This window comes from Mycetomoellerius zeteki, unplaced genomic scaffold (genome assembly GCF_001594055.1).
Source record: "Mycetomoellerius zeteki isolate Tzet28-1 unplaced genomic scaffold, Tzet1.0 scaffold25, whole genome shotgun sequence".
NCBI classification, from domain to species: Eukaryota; Metazoa; Arthropoda; class Insecta; order Hymenoptera; family Formicidae; genus Mycetomoellerius; species Mycetomoellerius zeteki.
The window spans coordinates 1,952,676-1,979,779 of NW_017257227.1; the positions used below are offsets into that span (position 1 = coordinate 1,952,676).

At 36.9% G+C, this 27,104-nt stretch overlaps 1 protein-coding gene and 1 non-coding gene across 2 annotated transcripts; one reads left to right on the forward strand and one right to left on the reverse strand.

Moving 5' to 3' along the window:
- Window positions 1-8,469: 8,469 nt before the first annotated feature.
- On the reverse strand, window positions 8,470-8,541 carry TRNAP-CGG (transfer RNA proline (anticodon CGG)). Its single transcript has one exon. It is a non-coding gene; the product is annotated as a tRNA-Pro (tRNA).
- A 5,325-nt stretch (window positions 8,542-13,866) lies between these two features.
- LOC108723752 (knirps-related protein) lies at window positions 13,867-25,690 on the forward strand. Its single transcript, XM_018449699.1, has 3 exons — window positions 13,867-13,928; window positions 20,226-20,303; window positions 24,382-25,690. Exons 2-3 carry the CDS (start codon window positions 20,226-20,228, stop codon window positions 25,531-25,533), a joined length of 1,230 nt encoding a protein of 409 aa, XP_018305201.1. The 5' UTR covers window positions 13,867-13,928; the 3' UTR covers window positions 25,534-25,690.
- The last annotated feature ends 1,414 nt before the right edge of the window (window positions 25,691-27,104 follow it).

Genomic DNA, 27,104 nt, shown 5'->3' on the forward strand with positions numbered 1-27,104 from the left:
CCGCGAGAAACCGCTCTTCCATAAAGATTCGCGTACACCCACGCGATAGGACACGCGCTTCCATGCAGGTGCATGCCCACGGGTTCGCGGGGGTTAATGCGTCGAGTAATAATTAAAACGCCATTTCGCGCACATGGCGCGGGAGAAAGGCGCGCGATTATAAAGTCGCTGCCGCGCCTATCTTGTAACGGTTTGGTAAATGGACCTCTCTGTGGACGATCATATTATACAAAAGTCGTGTAGCGTCCAGTGAACGAATACGAAGAGGAAGATACGACGATGAGCGCGTAGATTCAATGGAGTCGCGGCGGAACGCTTCAGAGGTCGTCCGCGACCTCTCGAGAGACCCGGAGGTTTGCGTTTTTTCTCGGATATTAGAAACCATCGACTTTCGATCGAGTCGATACTCGATCTTCTGACGTCGGTATCGTGTGTATGATCGGAGACGACGTTTATTAAAAAGATCGGCAATTATATATGTGTGTGTATATTCCGGTAATCTTAATAATGGCATCTCGGCGAGATTCCTCGTAACATCCGACGCGCCGAGAAGGAAAATTTTTCAACTTGTATCGGATCATTTTGCATGCAGATGAATATACACGCGGGGCTGGTCATACGCAAGTACACATTATAAGAATGATCTCGCGCGGGCGCGCGAGCGCAAGCGCATGTCGCAATTAACACTTACGTAAGAAGTAATTGAGAAACCGTGCAACTGCTATCTCGTGGGCATGATGTACGTATCGAGGAGGTTTATAATAATTCGGTGCCGCCACGACGATCTTGGTACATAGCGTTTACTTTTAGCGTCTACGTTTAATTTCCTGACAACCGCCGCGATTAGCATGATCCTCGTTCGATTCAACAATCGATCTTGTCCCATCACGCGTTAAAGTTTCCATAACTCATATTGTGCGTTGCTTCGGTAACGTAACCGCGCGTAAAGCGTTTATCTTGTTCCAAGCGATTTATCGATGCGCATCTCTTCTCGTTGATGGAAAAACTGCTTCTCCTCACCTTGTGTTTTTTTTTCTGTTAGTAGACGTAGAAAGACGTTCTGTATATATTTTATATGCAGGTGCGTTTGCAAGATAATTTGATATGTGGTTTGTATTAAAAGGATCTGAGATCATTAAGTGATTATAAAAAGATTAATAGATATAAAGGTAAGAAACGCATGAAATGATTTGACCTTTGGATCAAATTGTTTTTAGACAGTGAGTAAGATGTAATATTAGTAAAGATTGGCAAAATGAAAAAATATCAAGAATTAATGAATCAATTTTACATGTGACAAAATATCAAGATTACAGCAAAATCTTTCTACCGATGTATTATAAAATAAGACAGAGTCTCGTAATTACGAAACGTATTAAATTTAGTCACGATCGACGAGCGACAGCCGCGCCTCGGACTCTTCGTCCTAATCATAGGCGATTAGACGCGGTGAAGCGTTCACAAGGCATGACAAAGAACGAAGTGTCGATTCTTGCCCCTCGCCGGCAATTATTAATCGCACTTAGCGCTAATGACGACCGCGCGGCGCTCGTATATGTATGCTAATGAAGCGTTCTTCTATTTTCCATGAGGATAATATAACATTGGACGCCACAGTGATTAGCATCGGCTCCGTGGTGTTGGCCCCGGCCGATGAGGCGATTCCTCAGGACGGCCGAATGGATAAGTGCAGAGGGGAATATTCCTCAATGTCGCACCGAACCGATGAAGACCTCACCTGGGTCTCACCTGGACTTCATCTCACGGGGGTGGCCGCGGGAGCCTTGACCGCGTGCCGCTAGCTTAATCCCGTGTTTTAAGTACGAGAAGGCTTGATCCCGGCCACTTAAACGAGCGGTCAAAGTGCGATATCCGGTTACACGTTAACCGGCGTCAAACCTGAGAAATATTATGGCGCACGTTGCTTTTTCATATTTTCACGCATTCTCATTTATTTTTTTGCTCGTAAGTAATTCATGGCATCGTTAATAAAATAAGTGTTCTATTAAATCGGTTGTAAGAAAAGAGCAATATGTAGCAAAATATGCTACATGTACATCCTTTATTAGTAGTTATGTTTATTATAATTTAATATACGATTTTAATACGATTTATCAGTGCATTTTAATGTATTTATTAATGCCAAGCCTCTCATCCCCCTCGTTATCATATACGTCTGGAGCATCCAATACGAGTTACGTAATAAGATGAATAATTAATGACATTCTCAGTATTCTCAGTAAAACAAACTGGAATAATTGTACACTTCAAATACCGATTAACTACGTAAATTTATAGTCCGTTGCAATGTCACGTTGTGCGGCTCGTACGGTTCGCGACACGCGTGAAATTGATTTAATCACAGGCGTGTGACTATCAACGATGAAAAAATTGGAGAGACGCATTACGTTAAAAGCATTTAACCCCAAATGGCGAAACATATTTTATCTGAAATATGTTTATGTGAAAAGGCATGGAAAACACCAACACGCTCCTTGTAAATATAGTAAATACTCATTAGACCGCTTTTGTTATTAATTCGAAAATAGTCAGCTCTGAGATGTTTTTATATTCTAGCGACGAAAAAATGAATATTGTTTTCTTCCTTTTTGCATATTTTTCTTTCTTTTTTAATAACTTTCTATTCTTTACGAACCTTTAAATATGCGATTATATAATATATCGAAAATCCATAATAAAATGTTATATTAATTAAAATTTTTTATTTTTTAAGAAACAATAATATGCAATATATTGTTAATAAGAATAATTTTAATTGGTGTATAAAAACACTGTGATCGTTTACATAAAAAATAAGGTGACTACTCTCGGATTGAAAGCCGAGATTTTCGACGTTGCAATATCGCATGAAACTTACTACAAAACGGTTAAAGAACGGCCGGAAACTGTGTTACCAAATATCCGCGTACTATTCGTGAAGATAGTTATTAGCAGTGACACAAGACGCAATTAAACCGCGCGGACGAATCCCTAAGTACGCGATGCATCACGCATCAGGCGGAGCGTCTCTCCGTGTCTCTCAGATGTCTCGAGGGTGAATTAATATGCGGGTGAGACGCGGACGCGCATATAAAGGTAGAGAAAAATACATAATTACGAATAAAAGTTTCAATTAACTCCCGACTTAACGTGAGCGTCCTCCGCTCGTGATTCATAGGCTATATAACTGTGCGCATCGTAGAATAAGCGTCGGCACATACGGTGCATCGTCGAAGGATGGTGCTCCTTTCACTTTGTTTTCCCGGATGCCTGACTAGATATTAACCTCCCCGATGGAGATCCTTCTCCCCCTGACCGCGACATCGTGACTCCATGATTACTATCGCCTAAACTTTCGGGACCTTCTGCGTTAGATAATTTCAAAGAGACTACAATCCGTATCTACACCTCACATTTATCGATAATGCACGCATTTATTTCTAAGATTCTATGTAACATAAACTGCTGTAATGTATATGCTAAATGTGTTTATTTATCAATAAAAGTGAGGTGTGAATATAGACTTAAGTGAAGATTGATACAAAGCCATCATTTAGCTATATAAACTCATCTAATTATAAGACAAAGTATATAATAATAATAATTTAACTCGTTAAAAAACCGGAATATTCTACGTGTGTAATTATTAAAGATAAGAGAGCATTTTAGTGCTTGTAAAAAGACTGGAGTAAAGCGCACTAAAAGATGGAACGAATCTCGGTTTGAGTGGTTCTCGCATTCTTCTAGCAGCATCCTTTTACTAGAATTTTATCGAGACGTTCATTACTCGCTTACAAGCGTAATTCGCGCGTCTCCCAGTACCGCGTCCGGTCTGTGAAGCCGCGTGTATGACGTTAACGAGCGACGCGACCTGTAATGGGATTACTTTGCGTAAATCATGAAACTGCCCGGTTGGTCCCGCCGCGTGTCGTATACACCTATTACAACATGCCTTCGACGACTCGCCCCTTGACGCTTTGAGATACATCGGACGTTTAACCCCGAGGTCCGCGTCAATCTGAAAGCACCCGGACACTATGCGACACGCAAGTTTACCAACTCGTTTTGGTAACTTGTTGCCATACAAAATATCAGTTGCAATACAAAATCATATATAAATTATATCAAAAAAAATCTCTAAACAAATATACTAAATATTATGTAAGTTCTCCTTCTTTCATTCAACTTTAATAACAAATTTCAGAGTACTATTTAAGTATAACTATTATTTACTTCTGGCGATGTTTTTATTTTCTTTCCTCGAAAACATCGCCAGTCAAACATTGGAATGGAACTCAGAAGACAGGAAGGCAGGTAGTAACTACACTGTGACTACCTGGAGAAAGATTATTTCGAACGAAATAACCAGGAAATTGTGGAGTTTATTAATATATCTCGCTAGACAATGTTCAATAGTATAAAGTTCTTAGAATCTTAAGTTCCAGCTATAGCAACAAAATTTTTTATATTATTTACTAAACTTATCTCAATCAATGTATGTACGTATAAAATCAATCTTTTAACTTACATTTTTAATTTCTAAAATACTCAACATTTACTATAATTTTACTGAAAATTATTTAATATAACTCTAATTATAATTAATTCATTATCAATAGATTTTTCTTTCCTATTTTATCAATCCTTTAATAGCAACACAGAAACTGGAGTAGCTTGCGCTTGCGATAAAAAATTATCCTTATTGTCCACATTATTATTATTCACGCTTCGGTGGTATATCGGATAATAATTTCACAAGCCGACCAGAACTGTAGCCTGTACATAAAGAAAAATAAATTAACGATTTGGTCCTAATTGCACGTTCAGATTTTTACGAGCGACCCTGTCGTACGCGATGTGTGCGAGATTACAAACACATGCATGAGCGAAAGAGAACGAGCTTGCCCTCACATGGTAAAAAATCGGGATAAAACAGTGCTTCTATTAATTACCTATTACTTAATCGCGGGCTCTTTCTTCCACCTTCTTCGTCGAATAAAAAGCGAGGAAGAAGTGTAGAAAATAGAAGCACATTCAAGCGTCTCACTATCTTTGACTGTCGATATATTATAAAAAAGCTTAAGTTCAAGAGATAGTATCCTTCTCCACACACATATGAGCATGAACACATTTTTACCGAAACGTTCATTTTTATAAGCAATCGAGATAACTCCTTTTGTATTGTGTGATCTCATTATGCAAAACCCGATTTTTTTTCAACTTTTTTAATACGTTCGACACTGCCTGTCGAATATTAAAACATTCTCCCCGAATTAATTATAACTGTATGACTACAGATTCGTGAGTCGCACAATACAAGTGGTGGCTTTGAGGTTCGAAAGAACAGATCCGTGTGGAAGAGAATATATGTTCTTGAAATTGCAAAAAATGAATAAGATAAATAAAGTTAAAAGTAGAAATATTACGAAATAGAACAGATCAATATAAAATTATTGTATGATACAAGACATTATTTAACATTTCTTAAGGTTAATTATGCCTGCCTATTGAACGGTTGATTTGTGATCAAGAATCCAATAAAGAAACCAACAAGGCAGAATAAAGGAGAACGCGCAACAATATGTCTAAAAAAACTCACGCATTATATCGCATACGTATTCGTAACGAACAAAAAAAGATATTAATGGTCCAGGCTCCATTTTTAACGCGCCAACGAATGTCGCTTCTCGCATAAATCGTCGCATTTCAAATATATTCCCCCCTCCCCCACGAGCGACTCTCACAATTTTGGACGTGATCAGGTATGCGTGCACAGTAGCGGACCGGACATTTAAATAACCGAAGTTTACGATCACGATGCGTCCTGATCTTGCGAAACCTCGCAAACGCGTGTTTGCCTGCGTATATTATTTGGCGGAATTTATTATCGCGATAAATCGCGCCGAGGCTCACTTCAACGTTGCAAAATTTCTATATACACAATACAACATACGTATATACACACATATAACAATATATTTCAATTCTACGCTAATTCGGTATTCCGACGTATAGACCGATTTTTCATATTTTATTTTATTCGTTGTCAAAAGAAATCGCCATGAGATGACTGGACCATCGATTGACATTTATAATCGTTCCACGTATATGTGTTTGTGTGGCCTTCGTTTAAGGTGTCATATCGTTCAAGAATCTTGCGAGGAGCTGACTTTCGGGACCATGATACATTCGTTTCCATCGCTACGCATCGGAGAAAGGAATAATTACCGCCGTTCGTGCTATACTCGTTCATGCGTTGATTATCCTGCAACAATGTCTGATTAACGTGCTGATTAAGATGAACCAAGTAGCAACGGGCTTCGATGAATTTTCGATGAATTTAGAAACCGCATCATCTGGCCGACAATTGATCACAATGCAGATCACATACGTAGCGTCGTTCTCCACACTCGCGGTAATCTTTACGAAACAAGAGAATCCTTTTCCATCAAGGTCCTTCAATATCGCGTGTCTTCGTGCACTGCTTTCAACTGCGCGTGGCATATTTAACGTTCACCAACTGTGTCGGCATTTAGGTTTAGTCAGCAGAAATGAGTTCATCGTTGAAAATTGCATGCATTTTCGACGTTGCGTATCAAATTGCACGAAGATCCGAGTATAACAGTATTCATATTTTGCGTCACTAATTTTAAATCTAAATATTATACAAAATAATATGAACATTTAGAAAATATGCACTATTTATTTTATTCTTAATAAAAAGTTGATTATTTGCTTTTAATATACATTCTATCTTCGTTGAAATAGAATCACATAATGTATAGTTATCAAACGAAATATGTGAATAATTATCATAGAATGTTGTACTATTTTTTTAGTAGAATGTACCTATACAGCACACTTTCTCTGGCGAAAATAAAAATCAGAACGTAAGTCGAATATAAGAGCAGAAGCTTCTAGAAGATAAATAAAATTTCTAGGAGGCGAAAATCGGAACAAAACGTAAAAGAAGTGTTTACGCCTCTTACAAAATAATTTTATATACTCTCTACATAATAATTTTAATAATCCAACAGAATTATTTTCAGAATTATTTTTTATACTTAGTTAAATCTTTAGATACTTTAGCAAAATCGTTTTTCCAGTGGGTGTACCATGAAAAGTTACTGGAACTAATCAGCTATAATGTTTTTAAAAGCATGAAATAAATATTTTATTTTTCCTATTTTCTATGCGTTTAAAAATGATTTGACGTGTTTCAACAACTTCCCATGGGACACTTCGTAAAAATGAATGATAGACGAGCCTCTTATTAATAAAATAAATAGTATGTTTCCCAGATGTTTGCATTATTTTATCTGTCACCTAGAAATGTATAGAAATATAACCGATTCAAAAAATATTGTTATTAAAAAATATAAAATTACAGATCTCATAATAATTTGTATTCCCTAAAACACGTTAAATTTATCGTTCTAAGTCATTGGGTTAGGGCTAATAGGTGAGGACTTAGCCTCATTTTATTGATGAATCCTTAAAGAAGTAGTTATCAGATGAAAATCCCATTATCCATCGAATAGAAACTCTGTCTTTAGAAACGCATTAGGACATCAAAGAGACCGATGTTCGAATTAGAAGATATCGCGTGGACCCAACAATGAGACGCGCTTGTGTCCCGATGTAAACCAGAATCGTTAATGGGATATAATTCACGGATTACAGCCCTCGTTGCGCTAAAAAAAGGGCGTTACCCTCGAGATCGTACATTAATTGTCTATCACGCGCGAGGCAACTAACGTGCGTTTGCGCAACACGACATGTCAAGAGAATTTCGTTCTCGGTATATCTCTTTTTATCTCGCGTGTCGCGTAGATAAGGAGTTAATTGACGTTGATGAGCAGCGTATAATTAACGACGTCACGGCGTGCGTAAATAGGAAATCGAAAGTGGAAGAGTAGCGGTTCGACGTCTCATTATAGACAGACCGACTGGTACGGAAGCAAAAGTGTGATTTAAAATTTGAAAGATTTGATAAAATACAGACAAGTGTCGATAATCGCAATGTTCTTGTTATTTATTTCTTAACTGCAACATATAAGTCCAGTGTAGGATATTTTGTTAATTTTAAAATAGTAATTTGGAATAATTACTATTTTAAAATTAACAATTTGTCACAAATAATAATTTGGAATAATTTTATGTTTCATATTTTTCAAATACAGCATCTCTGAAAGAGTTCTAAAATAGACGTCTTTACATTGTAAAGAAAACATTCTACGTCCTAGGATGTCCATAGAATGTGATATCTAGGCAATTTTATTCTATTCATGTAGGCTAATTCATATACTATATTCTTGTTATAAAGTTTATTGTTAATTCTTAAAAGAAAATAAAATAATGAACAGCTTTAGTGGGTCTTAAGGACGCATATATTTCTTTAGACATAAAAAATGTTTTTTTAATGAATTAACGATTTGATGAAAGAAGAGCAAAAAATAAATTTACCACGGGCTCGTCCGGGATTTGAACCCGGGACCTCTCGCACCCGAAGCGAGAATCATACCCCTAGACCAACGAGCCGCTTCGAGAGGCTCCTTCGTTATAAATGCACTAGTGGAATTACTACAATGTTATACTAAATTAATTAACGATCTTACAACATGATTGCATGAGAGATATGTGATTAGCGTTCCACTTGCCGCACAAGTCCAGTCACGCTCGCGTGCATTCAGATTTGCGTTTATCTCGCAAGAAACGGAAATAAACATTCTATATCTTCGGACGAAACACGTTTATAAACTTAACCCAGAAATTTGATCGAAGTAATTATCGTCAAGGATATTTTAATGGAAAAAAACTTCATTTTTACAAAAATATTCTCAGTGTCAAAGAATATTCTCGATAATTTTTATTCTCTATAGTCACTTTGATCAAATTCGATTATTTATTATCTTATCTCGCTGTTTGATATGTATACTCAGTAACGCTTAATAATATATGTTCAATTTCTTTAATTACTTTTTTTTAAATCTTTTTGTTGTTAATCTCAAATTGGTAACGGCTATATAATTTAATGACGCGTGATATTATAAGAAATAAATATTTCGTGGCTAGAATTACCAGCTATGTTAGGAAAAATAGTTGAAATAGAAAATAGTAAAAAAATAGAAAATAAAAGTATTTTATTTAACCATAATAATATTTAATGAAATATTTAATGAATATGAAAATGTCAAATAAGTATCTTATTTAAAGTAAATATAAACAGTAAATACTATTTGCCTTTTTATATTTATTATGCAAAACTGATTGTAAATAGTATTTTTCGTAGATCCATACTTTAAATATTTCTCTACCGAATTAATTTCAATTTTTCCCCAGCTCTGGTTACCAAATTCCTTTAAGAATACATGTATCTCATGGCGATCTTAAATTAAACATCTGGTTTTATTAATTAAAATTATTTTATATTTAAATTCTATTAATAAGAATTGTCAATAAAAATTATGTTTTAGAAATTTTGGTTTACTATAACTACATACCTATATTTAATGCATAAGGAATTATACTTCTTCTTTCCACCTCTCTCTCTCTGCGAATTATTATTTTTTTTAAATGTACATGTATCCTTTTTTATGATTCAGGTATGGTAATTCTTTTCGCAACGTACTTACAAGTAACGCAAACTCGCCGCCTTCGTTCCGTTTCCATTTTCCTTATTTTTCAATCTATACAGACACAAATAACGTGATGGAGCAATATGAAGTAAATTTATTAAAGAAACTATATCACTTAGGGCCATGAAACGGATATAAAACGCGCGTAATTGATCGAGATAACGAGAGGAGAAGGGCATGGCGAGAACAGCGCCAAGACTCGTGGCTCCATCTGTAGCCGGGGAGGTAGATTCGTGTTGCGTGCTATTCCCCTCCGACCTCTGCGCATCATTTCATCTTGGAATAACCGGCGTGTTTTAAGGAATGCATGTGGCCTACAACAAAGTTGAGAAAAGGTCACGAAGCGTGGGTTGCGCAATTACTTTTCATCGCGCGAGCGTAATTGCGGGACCCACGTTCGCGCAAGGAAAAAAGAAAAAGGAAGAAAGGAAAGAGGAAAGTGGGAAATATTCTTTATGTACTCGTTTAGTTCGAGTCTTACTTTAAACGCAAAGGGCTTTGTGAGATAAATTCTCAGCCGGAGGCTAGAAGAGTAGCTTCTTGGGAACAGTGCCAAAAGAGAAACGGGGAACAAAACAATCCTTTGCTGAAACCCGATATTCTATTCTATTATTATAATAATCACCACAAAAGTCAGCCAGTGACACGCTACGTTTACCTGAAAATCAAATTTTTCTTTCAGATAAAAAAGGAGGAATTAAAAAGAAATTCTTTTTAAAGAGAAAGAGTTCAGCAAAATATATATGCCATATGTCTTTAGAAAAATTCTTTTTCTGGAGAAAGTATTCAAAATAAGCGCAAGCTTCTGAGAAAAGATATTCCAAATGTCGTTTTATGAGGGCGGTTTGCTTTTACAGTTATACGAACGATACTTTTTACAGAACGATACTTTAAATATTTTTTTATTTGCAAAAGTATTATAATTAAACATTCGATTCTTGCGTCTCTCATTGAAAATTGCAGACTAAACTTAATTTTTATTAATAAAGTAATATGAAAAAATGCACAATATTTCTTGAATTCTCATAAAATTTATTTAACCTTTAATTTTTATAAAAAATTAGTATCAATATTAATTAATAATATACAAACTGCCATCATTGTACCATTTTATCATTTTATCCTGGCACCTATCTTTCACATAGTAATAATAAATATCCTTTTCTTAATTAGGTTATTTGAGTTTTTTATACCTAATAGATATACAGGGTGTTTCCAAATTAAATGGCAAAACTTCGGGAGCGTGTAGAGGAGTAAAAAACTAAGAAAAAAAGTCCTATAGACATATGCTCCTTTTTGCTTTGTTTCGCAGGAAATCACGAAAAAAGAAAAAAATATATTTAATTTATTATTTTAATTATTTTATTTATAAACTTTTTAATGAAGATTTTGTTCGAAATGTGCACCTCTTGCAGCAATACAAGCATTGCATCTGTCAAACACGGCTCTTGTAGCAGCCAGGCACTTAAAGCATTACCGTTGCAGAAACCGTATACAAAAACCATATCAGCATATTCACTATTAGAATACGTACGCGGCATATTGCAAAAGACAAAATTCATCTACTATTAAAGGCTTTCAAAGAGCGACTGACAAATTCATAACAGAAAGTGGAAAATGTAATCAAATATGTCGGTGCTAGATATGGCAAGAAATGTAAACATTTTTTTTCGATTTCTCTGAAACGGAGCAAAAACGAGCATATGTCTATAGGACTTTTTTTCTTAGTTTTTTACTCCTCTACACGCTCCCGAAGTTTTGCGATTTAATTTGGAAACACCCTGTATACAATAATAAAATTATTAATTATGGAAATATTTAATGTCCTGTAGATTGGACATTGATTTTCATTATTTGATTTTATTGAAATATCTGATATGTGTATATAATAAAATTATTAATTATTTCAAAATATTTGATGTTTTGTAGATTTTTTACACAAAGACTGAAAGTCTTAAATTGTGAAAACATAAAAAAAACTCAATAGGGTATCTGTATAGGGCAATGTACTTCAGAGTGCCGGTTCAGATTCCAGCGGGGAAAAAGAATGTATTAAAGAAAAAGTGGTAAACCCATTTAGTCCCGTTTATAAATATACGGTCTACCGTGCGGTTCTTTTAGTAGCTCCTTTCATATCCTCTTGACCATATTTCTAACACACACAGTCGCTTCGACTGATTCAAATTTACTATTGTTTCGTACTTAGATTTGGTTTATTATAGCATAACGCCGTAAAGTAATAAATGAAGATTTGATACATCATTGTTATTTTAAATGCACATGATTTATTATTGGATAAATTCGTGTCTTCGACGATGGGGAAATTTTTAAGCGGTACAAGCAAGAGCAAATTTTGATTTTACACCCTCGAAATGTCGCTCGATAGGCACGCCGAAGGAAAGTGGCGCGATTTAGGTATGCACGTACGAGGAAAAATCTCGACGAACGAGCGTGATCGCTCGTTACAAGCACTGAATTTAATCGACCATCAAGCACGAGTCGAGATCGCCATGCCGTCACGGTCGTCCCTCCAAGGACGTGTCTCGAGAGTCATCTCGTTACACGGATACGTACATATAAGTGCGTGATTTATTCGCTCTGGTCGAATCGTAGAACGGAGTAATATCACGCCGTGTGTAATGCAATCGTTTCGACGCACAGCGCCGAGAATCGACGTCTCGCATTAAATGTCACATTCTAAATAGCGAACCATTACGTAAAGCAAACTGCCGTAAATCCTTCCCTTGATACAGAAGCGTACGTATCGTCGTCATCGCCGTCGCGGTCGCAGCCATGGGACTTTCCCACGTTACTTGCTCGAAGAAAGTCACGAAAATGACCCTAATTCGCCGACATTAGGCAGAGAAAAAAAGAAGGCGACGAAAACGAAAGTAGATCTTTTTTTTTCTTGGAGATTAATCACATAATAACGTATATCGAAAAATTAGGATATTTAACTGATGCCTCCCTTTTTGTTCAACATCATAAGCCTTGGTTATACTTTCGAAAAAAAAAAAAAGATTAGTGAGTCCCAGATCTTCTTACTACAAAAAGAGCCAATTAACTCTAATGACGGTTACAAAATACGTGGTTGTAATAAAGTAATTTATAGCAGTTGTTTTTGTTATAAATGTTTACACACATAAAAATTTATTTTCAGATTATTATAAATCCGTTCCACAAATAACAATTTTTTGCATTGTACTTTTTATACCTTTTAATTTTAATCGCTTTTTTTAACTGAAACACGATGATAGAGTATTAAAAAGTGGCTATGGAATATAAAAATATCTCTCATAAGGAATAAATAAAAAAGTGAGGCTTGTCAATATCGCAAACTTTGAGAGTGATTATACGTGTCGTAGATATATTGAAAAGAATAGGAGGTGACGTGAGGAAAGGAGTAGGAAAAGACGAGAAGAGAGGGTACCAAGTGAAGCCCCTCCCTCATCAACTCCCACCATGAACCGGAGAAGGATTATCCGGTCCCTCCAGCAGAATCCCCACCAAGTGGTCTGACAGGACCCACAACCCACCTGTACCACTCGGCTAGACTGTGCATGCTTCTCCGCTGATCTGACGCACAGTATGCCTATAAGGCCCATTCGAGATATACTTACGAGAGCGCACGAGCGAGTCGCGCAGCAAACGAGCGAGCGAACGAACGGAGCACCGATCCGGCAGTCGAAGTGGGACCACGGAAAATAAACGTGCCGAAGTGGGGGTCGATTCAAGAATCGATGTGGACACCCTCGCCTACCAAAGTCATTCACCTAACGGTCATCGGCGCGTCAAGAGTCTTCATCTTCTTCCGTTATCCGGTCTCGCCAATCGCAGAGACTCGCGTTCGCCATCGATCGGTTTGCAACCTGTTGTGCGAAAGAAGTTTAAGTAGAGTGACGGAGTTTAAATAGAGAATACACAGACATTTTATCTAATCCGAAGTTCCGGAACTGCCCGCAAAAATAGAGTGATGACTTCTCAATAAACAATTTTGAACAGTGCTTAGTAAAATTGTTAAGTTAATTATGAGAGACTTTTCAAAAAATGTTCTCGTTTTAGTGAATATGTATCCCTTAGTGTGTGACTGATCGTGCGTTTTTGTGTCATTTTGCTTCTACCTGTGAACGCCTGAGGACAATGGACAAAATCTTACTAAAATATTGTAAAATGGAGAAGTGTACAATCAGGAGACAATTCCTCAAGAAACAATTGTGATACAATGGAACGCTGAAGTCACGACGAATGCTGATTATATCTGCATAACGTTAATCCATTATAACAATAAAAGTACGTAATATTTTGTGATAGTCTATATTATAATTGCTTGAAAGTTGAAGCCAGGATTTGTGCGCAAGAAACAATATTGAATCGCAATGCATATCGAAATTTTGAACGCGACATCTCATTATTCTTGATATTATTCTTCAGAAACATCAGTCTAATAATGTGTCAAAAAATTATGTATATATAGAATGATTTAAAAGACATTTATTTCAAGCCACAATCGTAACATAGAGACCGCGATATGTCATTCAACGATTCAGCTTATTGTTAGCATAAAATATATCCACATGGAAAGAATTATTTTCCACACTGAAAGATCTAAAATTTTGCTGGTCAGATCTGAAAACAATTTTGTTGGATTATAAACATAATTATAGAAATTGGAAAATGATCAATGCTGCAAAAAAATATTGATATTCTAGCAAGACATTCTAGTTTGAATTTCTAACAAAATTATTTTGATCGTAACACAATTCTTTCAGATCCGTATATAATCCAGCAAAATTTTAAATCTTTCAGCAAAATCATTCTTTCCGTGCAGTTAACTTTCAACGCGTGTTGAGTACAATAACTAATTTACTAGATATGCTTGCGCTCGGGAATCGTATTTGATGCAGTCTTAATGATATTGAACCGTGTAATTCCGCGTCATGCCTCGGAAACGACAGTGTGATCGAGCACGCGAGAGCGATGAGAATCTGCCAGGCAATCGGTTCGTCGCGGATTAGGCACCGCGATGAGTTTTCGGTCGCGGCTCGTCAGTCCTGATGAACGCGCGTGCGTTGCCGACCCGTTCGTCTTCGTAAACCGTGGAATTTACTCGCGGCATCGCGCCGCGACGAATCGTCCGTGCGTTCGATCGAGGGCCGGTTACGACAATAGAATCGGAAATAGCGCCGCGGTGCATTGCGTCGCGCGCAATGCGAAGGCCGATCGGCAGAAACGCGCGCTGCGGAACGCCGCTCCGTTTCGAAAGAACGGAAGTCACTCTTTGCAAACTGGAGCCATCGCCGAGATGAGGTTGCACGATGCCGGAATCGCTTCCCCGCAGGACGATCGCTTGCTCCATCGATAAACGCGCGTCTAGATAATTAGCGCGAATAGATGAGCGAGTGATCGAAACGGTAGCATCACGAGATAGCGAGAAGAATCGCCGTCGGCCGCCGGGACGTTTTGATTCACGCAATTCTATCGAGATAAGTCTTTTCGCGAAAAATAAAAAAGAAAGTAACATTTGCACACAACAAGAACCCTAACATTGTATGTTTTTTTAGTGTCGACCTTAACCAAAGTAACCCATAAAAATGTAGTTATAAAAGAACCCTTCGAATATATATTTTCCGTTTTTTTTCGTACGTAAAAGAATTTCTCTATGTCTTTGGAACAGAATGCATAAAATGGCAAAACTTTTCACTAACGAGAAAGAGTGAAGCGAAAATGTTTTTTTTTTTTCGGCTTAAAAAAATGCGATAAAAAAGTACAGAATACCCGTTTTCTTTTTAGGAAGAACTCTTGCTTTCTTCTAACAAAATAAATATAAGGACATTTATCTTAGATATGTAAGAGTTAAAAGCCGATTAAAACTAGCTATTGTGTACGCTTTTGAAAAAGAATTTTGCTTTGCCATTTTCAATGGTTTTAACCTTTTTTTTTCACATATAGCAACACAAAAAAATCGCAACGCAAAAAATTTCAAATTAAAGTGAAAGTGCATTTCCAATGAATTATTTATAATGCTGTTATTTATTAAGTTAACAGAAAAAATCTTTCTCCAAGTATAGAGAGATATATACTTAATTAGATTTACTGAATTCATCTTTTCACTTTAGCTAAATAAAGTGAATGAAATCTATATATCAATGCTACTGTAAAGGCATTTTTTTTTTATAATGTTTTTCGTCTTTTTCGAGTAATTGCGTCATATCTTTGGAATTTCCTGAAATTGTGTAGTCTACTTCTGTCTTCCGTAATTCTAAAGTATCGACACTACTAGCTCCACTGCGAGATGCAGAGCATATAGACTGGCTGATTACAGTTTTATTTCTTTTTTGGTGCGTACATTCTTGTGCGACTTTATTGTCACATGTTTCGGAATTACGATCGTATAATAATTATTGCGATCATAAAATTCTTTTTACTCGATTTGTTAAGGTTCACTACGCTTCGATGTTTAATTTAGCGAAAACATAAAATTATATTGCACAACAACGTAATATTATTTCTATTTAAGTAGTTTTTCTCTCTCATTATTGCATGCCTTCCCTTTAACGGACATATGCAATTCAATTAAATTACGATTTCGATTAAATTTAGATTAAATTTGATGCTGTACGCCTAAAAAGATCTCCTATTAAGTTTAAAAGTAAACTCTACTCTATCCTCCTACGAGAAAGATTTTTTTTTATGATAAAAGATATAGTGGATGATCGAGAAGGTCAATATGGAAAAGGAGAACAAACGCGGTGCGATTCGCAGAAATTATGACGATCGGTCGCTTTATAAGCATCTTGACAGATGTTCACCTCGCAACCATCATCAATGATCATCGGGCAGAGACTTTGCGCGGGAGTACGTTACGATTCTTACGGCTCGCCTGGATCTGCTTGGCACAACAATTGCACGCGATTCACAAGGTCAAGCCTCGTGGCGGTCCCCGACGATCTTGGCGATGACCGTTGCCGCCGAGATCTGCTGGTGATGATAATATGTACCAAGTCTTGTCGCCATATGTCGAGAGTACCTTTACATCCGCAAAAGCGGACCGCCATCGTCGTTCGACGCAAATCGAAGCTATCCGGATGGTTTACATTGCCAGAGCTCGGGTTCGCATTCCCGTGTCCGGGTGTTGCGATGCAACGTCTCATTATGATTAGCGTAAAGAAGATAAAAGTCGAACTCTCTCGTTGCCGCAAGGAAACGTAAGATTGTCGGAAAATTGAAAGGAAGAAGACACACAATAATAGCTCGCAATCTTTAATACCGCGTGCAGAGTCGCGCGGGTTATTACGATTACAGAGCCGTGAATCAGCTATTTACATGCGCCAACCACGGCGGCCAGAGATTGGCATAACAAGTGCGCGGCGACCACTTATCGTCGCCGGACGTAATTGTAAAATTCCCGATTACGCCGAATAATTCTCGCGAAGCAAGATAGGTAGATACTAGATAGCTTTTATTAATCGCTGGGTAAAACCAGAACGTCGTCCATAGGTATCGCGAATAAGAAGCATTTCTGTCACGGTCTTGCCTATTTTTATCGATTCTTTAATCCTCAAGGTTTTTATTCTCAATATTTCTGTAGAACTAAAAATTTAGTTCTATATAAATATGCTATACACTTTCTTAAAAATTATTTTCAAATTATGTCATATTTAGGAACATTATAAATAAATAATATATAGAATAATAAATAATTTTATAAAGTATTAAAAAGTATTAAAAAAAAAACATGTGTGTTATATACACACACAGAAAACAGTTTTGCTAAAGTATCTAAAAAAGCTAGATACAAATATAAAAATCATTTTGTTGAGTCATCAAAATAGTTATATAGAACGCTTAAGCATTTATGATAATGCTGCAGTTTTAAAATTATAACAACTAGCCTGAATGACCTACATAAACACTTTAACGATCCAAATAAAATTATTTTCAAAATTATTTTATCTATATTAATTTTAAATATTTGAGCAAACTGTTCCTTCTCTGCAAGAATTTACAATTTATTGATACTATTATTTATAGTTTATGATCTAATATTTTTAATTTTCATAATATATATAATTATATATATTTCATGATTTCTTTCATTATTACGCGGAATCTAATCCGTTAACCCAATTTGATTTTATCTGACGACATTGTGTTGTGTTCTGTTGCGACATCTCGGCACGACAACAATATCATTTAAACATCGCAATTGCATCGGCATGGAACGCATTGCCATGCATAGAAATCACCAAGTGAGACTTACCTGTTACCGGATGCACACCTCTAATCAACGCAGGTTACCATTGATCAGACACCGTTAAACCATATCTGTTTATCATCAAAGAAATATCATGCAGCTTTTATCTGTGAAAAATTAAAGCAATTAGGTTTACAAAATGAGAACCCTTGAGGTTGTCGCGCTAATGAAATTATACCGAATAATTCGACTACGGTTGAGAGACGCCCAGCGATGTCGCTCGGTTTTGTCGGTCGTCGAGCGCCATCGAGCAAGTCGCGATACCGCCGATTTTTCGATGACTTTAGAAAAATATCGTAAACTGTGGTGACGGAACGATCACGTAAGAAGAGATATCTACGCCCCGAACGTGACTCGAAATAATAAAGAATAAATTATCAGGCGAGAAACGGATTTTACATCAAACAGATCGACCACCGTGAAATACTCCCGCGACGGTGATTGTTGCGTGGCGTGATAGGAAGTTATGAATGCAAAGTAAGATAAAAAAAAATACAAAACTACAAAAATACAAACACGGAATTGCAAGCGTGAACCGCGTAGGTATGCCGCAGCAAGAGCGACGGTATCTGCAAATGATAAGTGTCAACGACTGTTGGGTGTAGGTCAGGAGAGACTCCGTTGATCAAACAACGTAAATGTCTTTTCCATTAGTTGAAATTTACTTTCCCATTTAGCGACAATCCGTCACGTATGAAAGTCGTTAGAGGTTGTGCCCTGAGACCGCGGTGAACATTTGGGTCACCACTATTGTCCCATATTTTCATGATCGTTAAACATTTTGATAAAAAAATATCCAAAGAATGTTGGAAACGATCGAACGAGAAGAGAGGGAAACGATACCTATACATAATAAAAAGAGGAGACATGTGAAGAAACGTTATGATAGGAGACCATCCCGTCATGTTTCTGATCGCGGTATCGTTCCGCTGGTCTACACAAATGCACGTTGTGCAAGGGATCACGGCGTGAAATAAGAGCGACGAGGTGTGAAAACGAGACCGCGGAGCCACGGTCCGTTTTCTGGACGATCGACCAAAGAAGGCGAAAGGAGTCGGCGAGGAACTCGATAGGAACGGGCACGAGAGAGAAGGAGAGATAGAGACAGACGGGAGAGAAAAAAAGCAAGCGCGCAAGAGTTTTCCGCTCGTTGAACGTAACACACACCGCTTTGCCACGATCCAGCGATTCGCGCTCGCGCTGCACTGCAAAGCGGCGCATTATGCAACGCGCTTCTTCTCTTACTCAATCGTGCACTCGATCGGTGTAGGCGCACGATAAAGATTGCATCGTCGACTTGTCAAAGATACCGCGCGTCCGATCCACTTCTCGTTTCCGTCGTGTAATCGTTGGAAGAAGCATCGGACGATCGTAGTAGTGTCGCAAATAATTTCAATATATCTAATAGTCCGTTAGTTTCTAATATTTCTCAACGTTTTCTCACAAATCGTTCGGAAAATATTTAATACGAGAATGACAATGTAACATTAAGGACCAAGTGAAAAACTAAATAATTAAATAAATTAGTAGAGCAGAGATATTTAAAAAAAATTTCCGACAAATTTTGCTATTGTCATCTTAACACTGCCTTTAATACTATAAAGACAATACATCTAGTGAATAGAATTAATTTAGATATACCATTGTATACAATTATCTTGTTTACAATTAATTGAAAATTTTGGCTATGCATGCATATATATATATATATATATATTACCAGTGAAAATGTTCAGCGTCTTTTAAGAAAACTTCTATATTTGAAAAAAATCTAAAAAATAGAACGATACATAACATGTTAAGAAGATCGTGATTACAACTTATGTCAATATCAATTGAATTTCACCACCTGTGAGTTAATGCTAAGAGAAAAAATAAATCAAAGGGCTTACTGTAACACTAGGTTAACCTATATTTTGTATAATAAAAATGTGTGAAGTCTAATCATTGAAAAGCATAGGCAAAAGGAAAGGAACAGTATTAATTCACGGTTTCTGATAAATTGAATCTGTTATTCCCTGTTCTTATTGCTTTTTAATTGAAATCCACTATTTCCCATCTTACTTTAATTTTAGAGTTTATTTTCTCCTTTTTTAAATGTAGGTTAACTCATTGTTGTAGTAAGTCTTTAAATTATTAGAATAGTATTATAAACGTTTAAAATGATATTAAACAACGAAATTTCTGTCCGGTTTGATGTTACGTCTGTAACATCAAAAATGTTCCTCTCATTTAATTACCGAAGTATTGTTTTCACGTTCCAATGCAAAATAATTCATTTGTACACAGCCAGCTTGTTAATGTATTTAGAAATCGATTATATTCTATTGCAGATGAACCAACAGTGCAAGGTGTGTGGCGAACCAGCGGCTGGCTTCCATTTCGGTGCATTCACCTGCGAGGGTTGCAAGGTGAGTCTTACTGTTTAATTTTTCTCTTTCTCTGTCTCTTTCTTTTTTTCTCTTCCCCACAATTGCGCAGCGTAAGAGTAAATTGAAAACCAATCAACATGCGATTATATATAACGTGAATTTGCTACTCTATTCAAATTTAAATCTACATCACTACGGTTCTCGATAGCAAAAAGCTTTTAAAATCTACTTTTTATCTAAAATTTACTTTTTATATAAATATTTAATACTTATATAATCATACTATCATTATTTTCATTAAAAAGTATTATAACCAGGGTTTTTCAACCGATATATCGAGACACATTGACATATCACAAAGAATCTTCAAAGTGTGCCGTGAAAATTTTAGAGAAGATAAAAAGAAGCGAAAAAATTTATTAATAAAAAAACGAGTATATATATATATATATAAGGCGCGATGAATATTTTAAAAATTATGAAAATTACCTAAATTATATTGTGTTTACTGTCATTTTAATCAAAGCAATATCATTATTGCAATAAAATGACTTTTAAAACAATAAAATAAAGACTAAACTTTACAATTTTACTATTTATTTTTGAATTAACGGTATCTAACAAAAGATGTTGACAATGAGTACTGAAGCGTGTGCATCTAATTTATACGTCATTATTTTTACTTCGATAAATTTAGCTCGTCATTTAACGTGCCGTTAATTGAGAAAGATTGAAAAACGCTGATATATGCAAATTAAATGAAAAAAAAAACAGAATTGATGATATAAGACCGAATCCGAACTTGTATCTTGTACTTTGCGTTGTACGCTCGAGATACCTATAAAGAGAGATCCACGTTCCGGAGAATCACTCTACCGAGAGGCAGTGGACGTGAAGGAAATCAGTCTCACCGTCGAAAAAGCGAGTCCGCGATCAAGAAGAAAGAACCTCGTTCCTGATCTATCGCTCTAATAGTCGAGTTTTCCTCGCCGGTTTATTTGCGCTCTTTCTCGGCCGCCGCGATGGAGAACTGCGCTGCCAGGGCGCCGCTCTTTCCCGCGGTTTCGCAAAAGCCCACAAGCCGGCAACGAGCGATCGCTTTCACGAACCGCTCCGTGGCCGAGGTTAAACGTTCGGCCAGGCATGCGTGTCAACCTGGTCCGAGATAGTCCGAAAGCAGCGAATGTACGTGCGCGTGATTCAGTTAAAACGCAACAAACTGATCTCTGCGTCGCATCAGCGTTGAAAAAGTCGCTCGCTCGAAGCGTGAAGCGCTCGAAGAACGAGCTGAAGCGAGAAAAATGTTGACGGCGGGGGAGGACCGCGGGATCGCGCGGAGAAGGGAGAGCTGACATGCTACGATGGGCCTGAAAACGAAAATAACGAAACGAAACAATGTCGTGCTGACGTAATCGTGAACTAGGGCGGAAACAATTGTGGCGGACAAGTGCGAAGCGCCGGAAGCGGCGTCTCGAGGCGGCCCAGCAATCAGAACGAAAAAGGGGAACCTCTAGCGTGCGCCTAGGGTCCTGCTCCCTTTTCCTGTTGAATAATTAGCTCTTAATTAAACTCTTAATTAAACTCTTAAATGTGGAACTACAAACATCGTAGATGAACGCTCATTGCGTAAGACAAAAGAGGCAGGATTAAGAGAGAGAAATGAAGAGACAAATTTATTTCGAATAATTATCAACTTTCGCTCGTTAGCATCACAGCGGTCGTTGATCGACACTCAAGTCGAAATTTTGCTCCTACTTTGAACCTTAGTTTTAGGACGTATGTAGACTCTAGAGATTTATAATAGGTTCTAATCTCTAATGAATTGAGCTCCTACGTCGAACGTGTAAATGGCAGTTATTGCAAGATTTCCTATTTTTTTAGGTTCAAAAGAAGTTTTCTAAATAGAAGCTGTAGATTAAGTAATATTGAAAGAGGTCCTATTTGATTGTTCAAGTATCAAAACAAGTTTATGAGGTTTAATTGAGGTTGAAAGAGATTGAAAGTAGGACTAAAATTTCGACTTCGAGATAGCTGCAGCTATCTCTGAATCCATTCGAATTTATAAGTGTAGTTACGGCGAGATACCACTCTAATTTTCAAAATTCTTTGTTTTCTCTCTACTTCGTGAGTATACTAAATGAGTTTCCCAAAGACCCAATAATTGTCCAAACGTAGTGCTACGAAACGAGCATAGCGTGGCTTCCAAGTAGGACCGTTTGCATAACTTCAGCATGCGCGACGAACGAAGGGGACGTACAGCCAGGGTCCGGGGAAAGGGGAACAGATAATAACGGTAGCATTTTCTCAATTGTGTCATCGCTTCTGAAGCGTCGCGCGTTCCTTTTCTTCCTCGCGTAAGCGTCGCCCCCAAGAAGGTGGAGGACAAACGACGACGACATCGACGGCGAAAATAAGTGGAACGCGATGCCGGCCCATAGGTCTCGGCAATGCGCGCATCGGGACCACCAGGCCGCAGGAAGAGCTCGTTTCCAGAACAAACGAACCAGAAACGATTAATAATATGGCGTGCGTACAGGCAGAAAAAGCGAAAGTGGACAACGCGGCCGCGTGCGTCCCTTTAAACGCTCGCCGATTCGCGATGTGACATTCTGCTGTGCACCGAGCGACATATAAACCGCGACGATTGGGAAATTCTAGCCATCAATCCAAGCGAGGCGAGCCGAAACTGTAGTCTCGCAACGACCTGGCTATAAAAAGTAATAATTCGCAACAGCGATACATTTTAAACCGTTTAACATCTTGCACAAAATTAATGTATAATATATTCTTAGAATAGAGAGAGAGAGAGAGAGAGAGAGAGAGAGAGAGAGAGAGAGAGCATTCTGTAAAATATTTTACGTGAAACGCAATTTGGCAATTTATTGTTTTGTTATCAGAGAGGACCGATCTTGAAATAAAATTAAGACCGCGCCATTCATTACAATCGTGAGATATATAGAGCGATAGTATTTTTGTGTTTCCCTTTATGCAAAAAGAGAGAAACAGAGAGAAAGAAACATAAACGACAGAGTGGGGGTCGTTGTTCCCCATCTCCGGTACGAAAGCAACAAGCGTAGTGTCGGAATCACGTGGAATTGCACCATTTGGGCAATTAGCACGAGAACAGCAGGCCGCACGCGCCTCCGACCATCGACCCCGCCACACCTCTCCTCTCCTGCTCGTGCTCCATGAATGAGACAACGAGAGTGTACGGTTACACGCTAACGACTCCGGCGTTGTATTTGTTACAAGTGTTACAATGCCGTTTGTTGCAGTGTCGCGCCGATAGTTTCCAAGCCTTTCGTCTCTCTTCGCCGTTCTCGCTGGAACGTGGCTTGCATGATGATTCCAAGATACCGTTGACGACGAATCGATGATGAATCCATAGCATGATTTTATTTTTTGTAAAATATTATTTTCAACAGAAGCATCGCATACTTGTAGGAAACAGAAAAATCGATTTTGCTGAAGTATCTAAAAATTTAGGTAAATACAGATCTGAAAATAATTTTGTTGGATCATCAAAATAATTATGTAGGAAACTCAAGTATGATGAGAGTAATACTGCAAAAAGTTTTGACATTCCAGCAATCAGTTTAAACATCATTATTATTTTGAACCTAACAAAATTATTTTCAGATTTAGCTAAATTTTTAAATACTTTAGCAATACTATTTTTTCAACAACTGTTTTTTTACAACAAAAATTATTCCTAGAATTACATATTGATCTGTAAAAAACGCGTTATATATTTCAAGTTCTTAACGTTCCGAAGAATTTAAAGTTTTGAAATTTAACAATGCTATAAAAAAATGCTGCAAAAATACGATATACACATTTCCATTCTTTTTTTTATACAATAAATATGCTATGCCTTATTTCTTGCACTTAATGTTTTACAAATAAAATTAAATTTTTTGTGTATAATGAATTTTTTACTGGAAAATTATTTATTTATGTATCTTTCAGCGTAATTTATATTTTCCTTTATTTGCATATCACTGCATCAACTCGATATATTAATTTTTAATGTTAATTAATTTTAACTGCAAATGAACGCATTTCGCATGCAGTACATTAGTGCTAATTGGCTCGACCATGGTTCTTATTGTTGCAGTCTTTCTTCGGGCGCTCGTACAACAACTTGAACAGCATCGCCGATTGCAAGAATGACGGCAAGTGCGTGATAAATAAGAAGAATCGCACCGCGTGTAAATCTTGCCGCTTAAGGAAATGTATCTTCGTCGGCATGTCTAAATCTGGCTCGCGATACGGTCGCAGGTCGAACTGGTTCAAAATCCACTGTCTATTACAACAGCAACAGCAACAAGAACAACAGCAGCAGCTAGAGCAACATCAGATGCAACAGCAACAGCCACTGCAACAGCGTCAGCAGCATCAGCAGCAACACTATCAACCGGCTATTCTTATGTCGCACCAACTGTCGCAACAGCAACGTAATCCAACGAGTTCGCCTATCCATGGCATTCATGGTAATCAGTGTAGGGACGAAACCTTGATGATGAACGCGGACGACTACAAAAACTCCAACTCGCCTAACATAAGTTCGCCCGAGTCCCACAATAGCGACAGTTCCGTCGATGTCTCTGAAAGGAGAGCGGCCTTCGCCGGACATCCCGGTATCCGACCGCTTCCGCACTTGCCACCAGTTGATTTGTCTGCGCTGAGTCTGCCATTAGGCTTTCCTCTCAGCGGTATGTCTCTTTTGCCGTCGCCCTTCATACCACCACCTAGCATCGCCATATTTCCACCCTACGCTCACGTATATGCGACGTCACACAACACACCCCATCATCTCATGGCGAATCATCCGTCCAGTATACCACAACGTTCGCCAGTGACTACGAGCGATGAAAACGATGAACCCACAACTGCCACGACGTCGACCGTGACAACGACCACAGCTACGACGACCGCGTTAAGAATCTCAACGTCGTTAGCCTATAACAAAGACTCTTACGAAAAAAATAACAATAACGACCGATTCTGCTTAGATATGGTCTTAAAGAGCGAGCAAACGTCGGAGAGACCGCGGAAGGGAATGCGTTCCGAAGATAACTCAACCGAGTGCAGTCCGGAACGGGAAATCACTTGTTCACCACCGCAAGATAATCCGATGGATCTTTCCATGAAAACCGTCGCGACACCCGATCGTTTACAAAAGGAAATAGACGATGAAATAGATAATGCCAGTGATGCAGAAAACTCAGCTGCAAAAAAACCCATAGATTTAACGACAAGATCCTAAGATCTGATTATAATTCAAAAGAATGAGGTGATTGAGATGAAACAAGGATGTTCTTCTTTCTTCTCTAATGGACATCTGTTCCTATTGGGACAAAGTGTATCACGCTTTATTTAAATTTACTCACCTATAATTGTTCTTCAGTTTTATTTTATTTCAAAACCGGGAATGTAATAATATTATTATTAACTTCACAATTCACATGGAGAATGCAAGGGAGATTGTTTTTTATCTCGTTATTCTCTGGTTACAAGATCCCGTGTACACGAATAGCTTCCTCGGTTGCGTGTCCTGTCGTTCATATGCACAGGATCGCTATGGATTAACTTTCAAAAATTCGTGTCGTTTGATATTAGAAGCGGTACGCCACAAAACCAAATGTTTTCCACGGCTTATCTCTGGTTTTATTTAATCAAGAGCAATCGTAATTGAGCGCTAATAACAAACATTACATTTCGTTCAATAAATGTGAACTCGAAAAATGATTTGTTTATATCGATTAGATTTTTAAATAACGAAATAAAATACATTAATGAGGCACTTGCGTTGATATGTATATTTATTATTAACGTTATTAGCGAGAGAACGAATTTCATATTAATTTTCATATTAATTCTATATACTCGAATTGGCATTTAAAATACGAACCAAGGAAAACAGTCTTAAAGAATAGCACTGCCTCTTCCAATTCAATAGAAAAACTTTTTATTCTTCATTCTGTCTCTCTCTCTCTCTTTCTCTCATACAACTTTCTTCTTCTATATAAGAATTATATGCCGAAATACATTTTTTATTCAGCACGTAAAATTTTTTTGTACAAATTTAAATTTACTTTAATATCATCATCGTATAATTTTTCTGTTAACTTCTTAAGATAATTCAATTATTTCTAACACATATGTCGTATCTCGGTAATATAATATTGAAATAAAAATGGAGTTGAAAGTAGTGGGAAAATTTTGGTTAAAAAATCATCATTAGAAATTGGAAAATAAGTTGACATGCACAAATCATTGTACATATATACATATATATATCTATTATACAACATACATAAGTATACGATTAGTTGTAGATATATCTCGTGATTTAGGAAAATTAATAAAATGTATTCGATTATATTTTATCATTGGAATTTTTATAGACAAACGAAATTCTTTATAGAAAGCTCATAACAAAGCTAATAAAAAAAAATAGATTAATGATGGACAGATTTTATTACTTTTCCATTAATTATTACTCGTGCAAATTTTTAATTTCCAAAGTATCTGACATGTGAGAACGTAAAATAAATTGTATTTCAATTACATTGTTTAATGAAACAAATTTTTCAAAAAATGTAATTACACTCAATAAAAAAATTAACAAAATTTTCTAAAAATCATAATTTCAAAAAAGCCTATTATATTATTCTATGAAAAAAAATTTTTTTTAATACAAGGTTAATTTTTAAAAATTCTCATATTGTCAAACCAAAATTATAATTGATTGATTACATGAGACACAATGTATTTGTATTTACTTTATAATTGTATTCTTTTTTATTTTAAATATATCACAAAACATGTATAAAA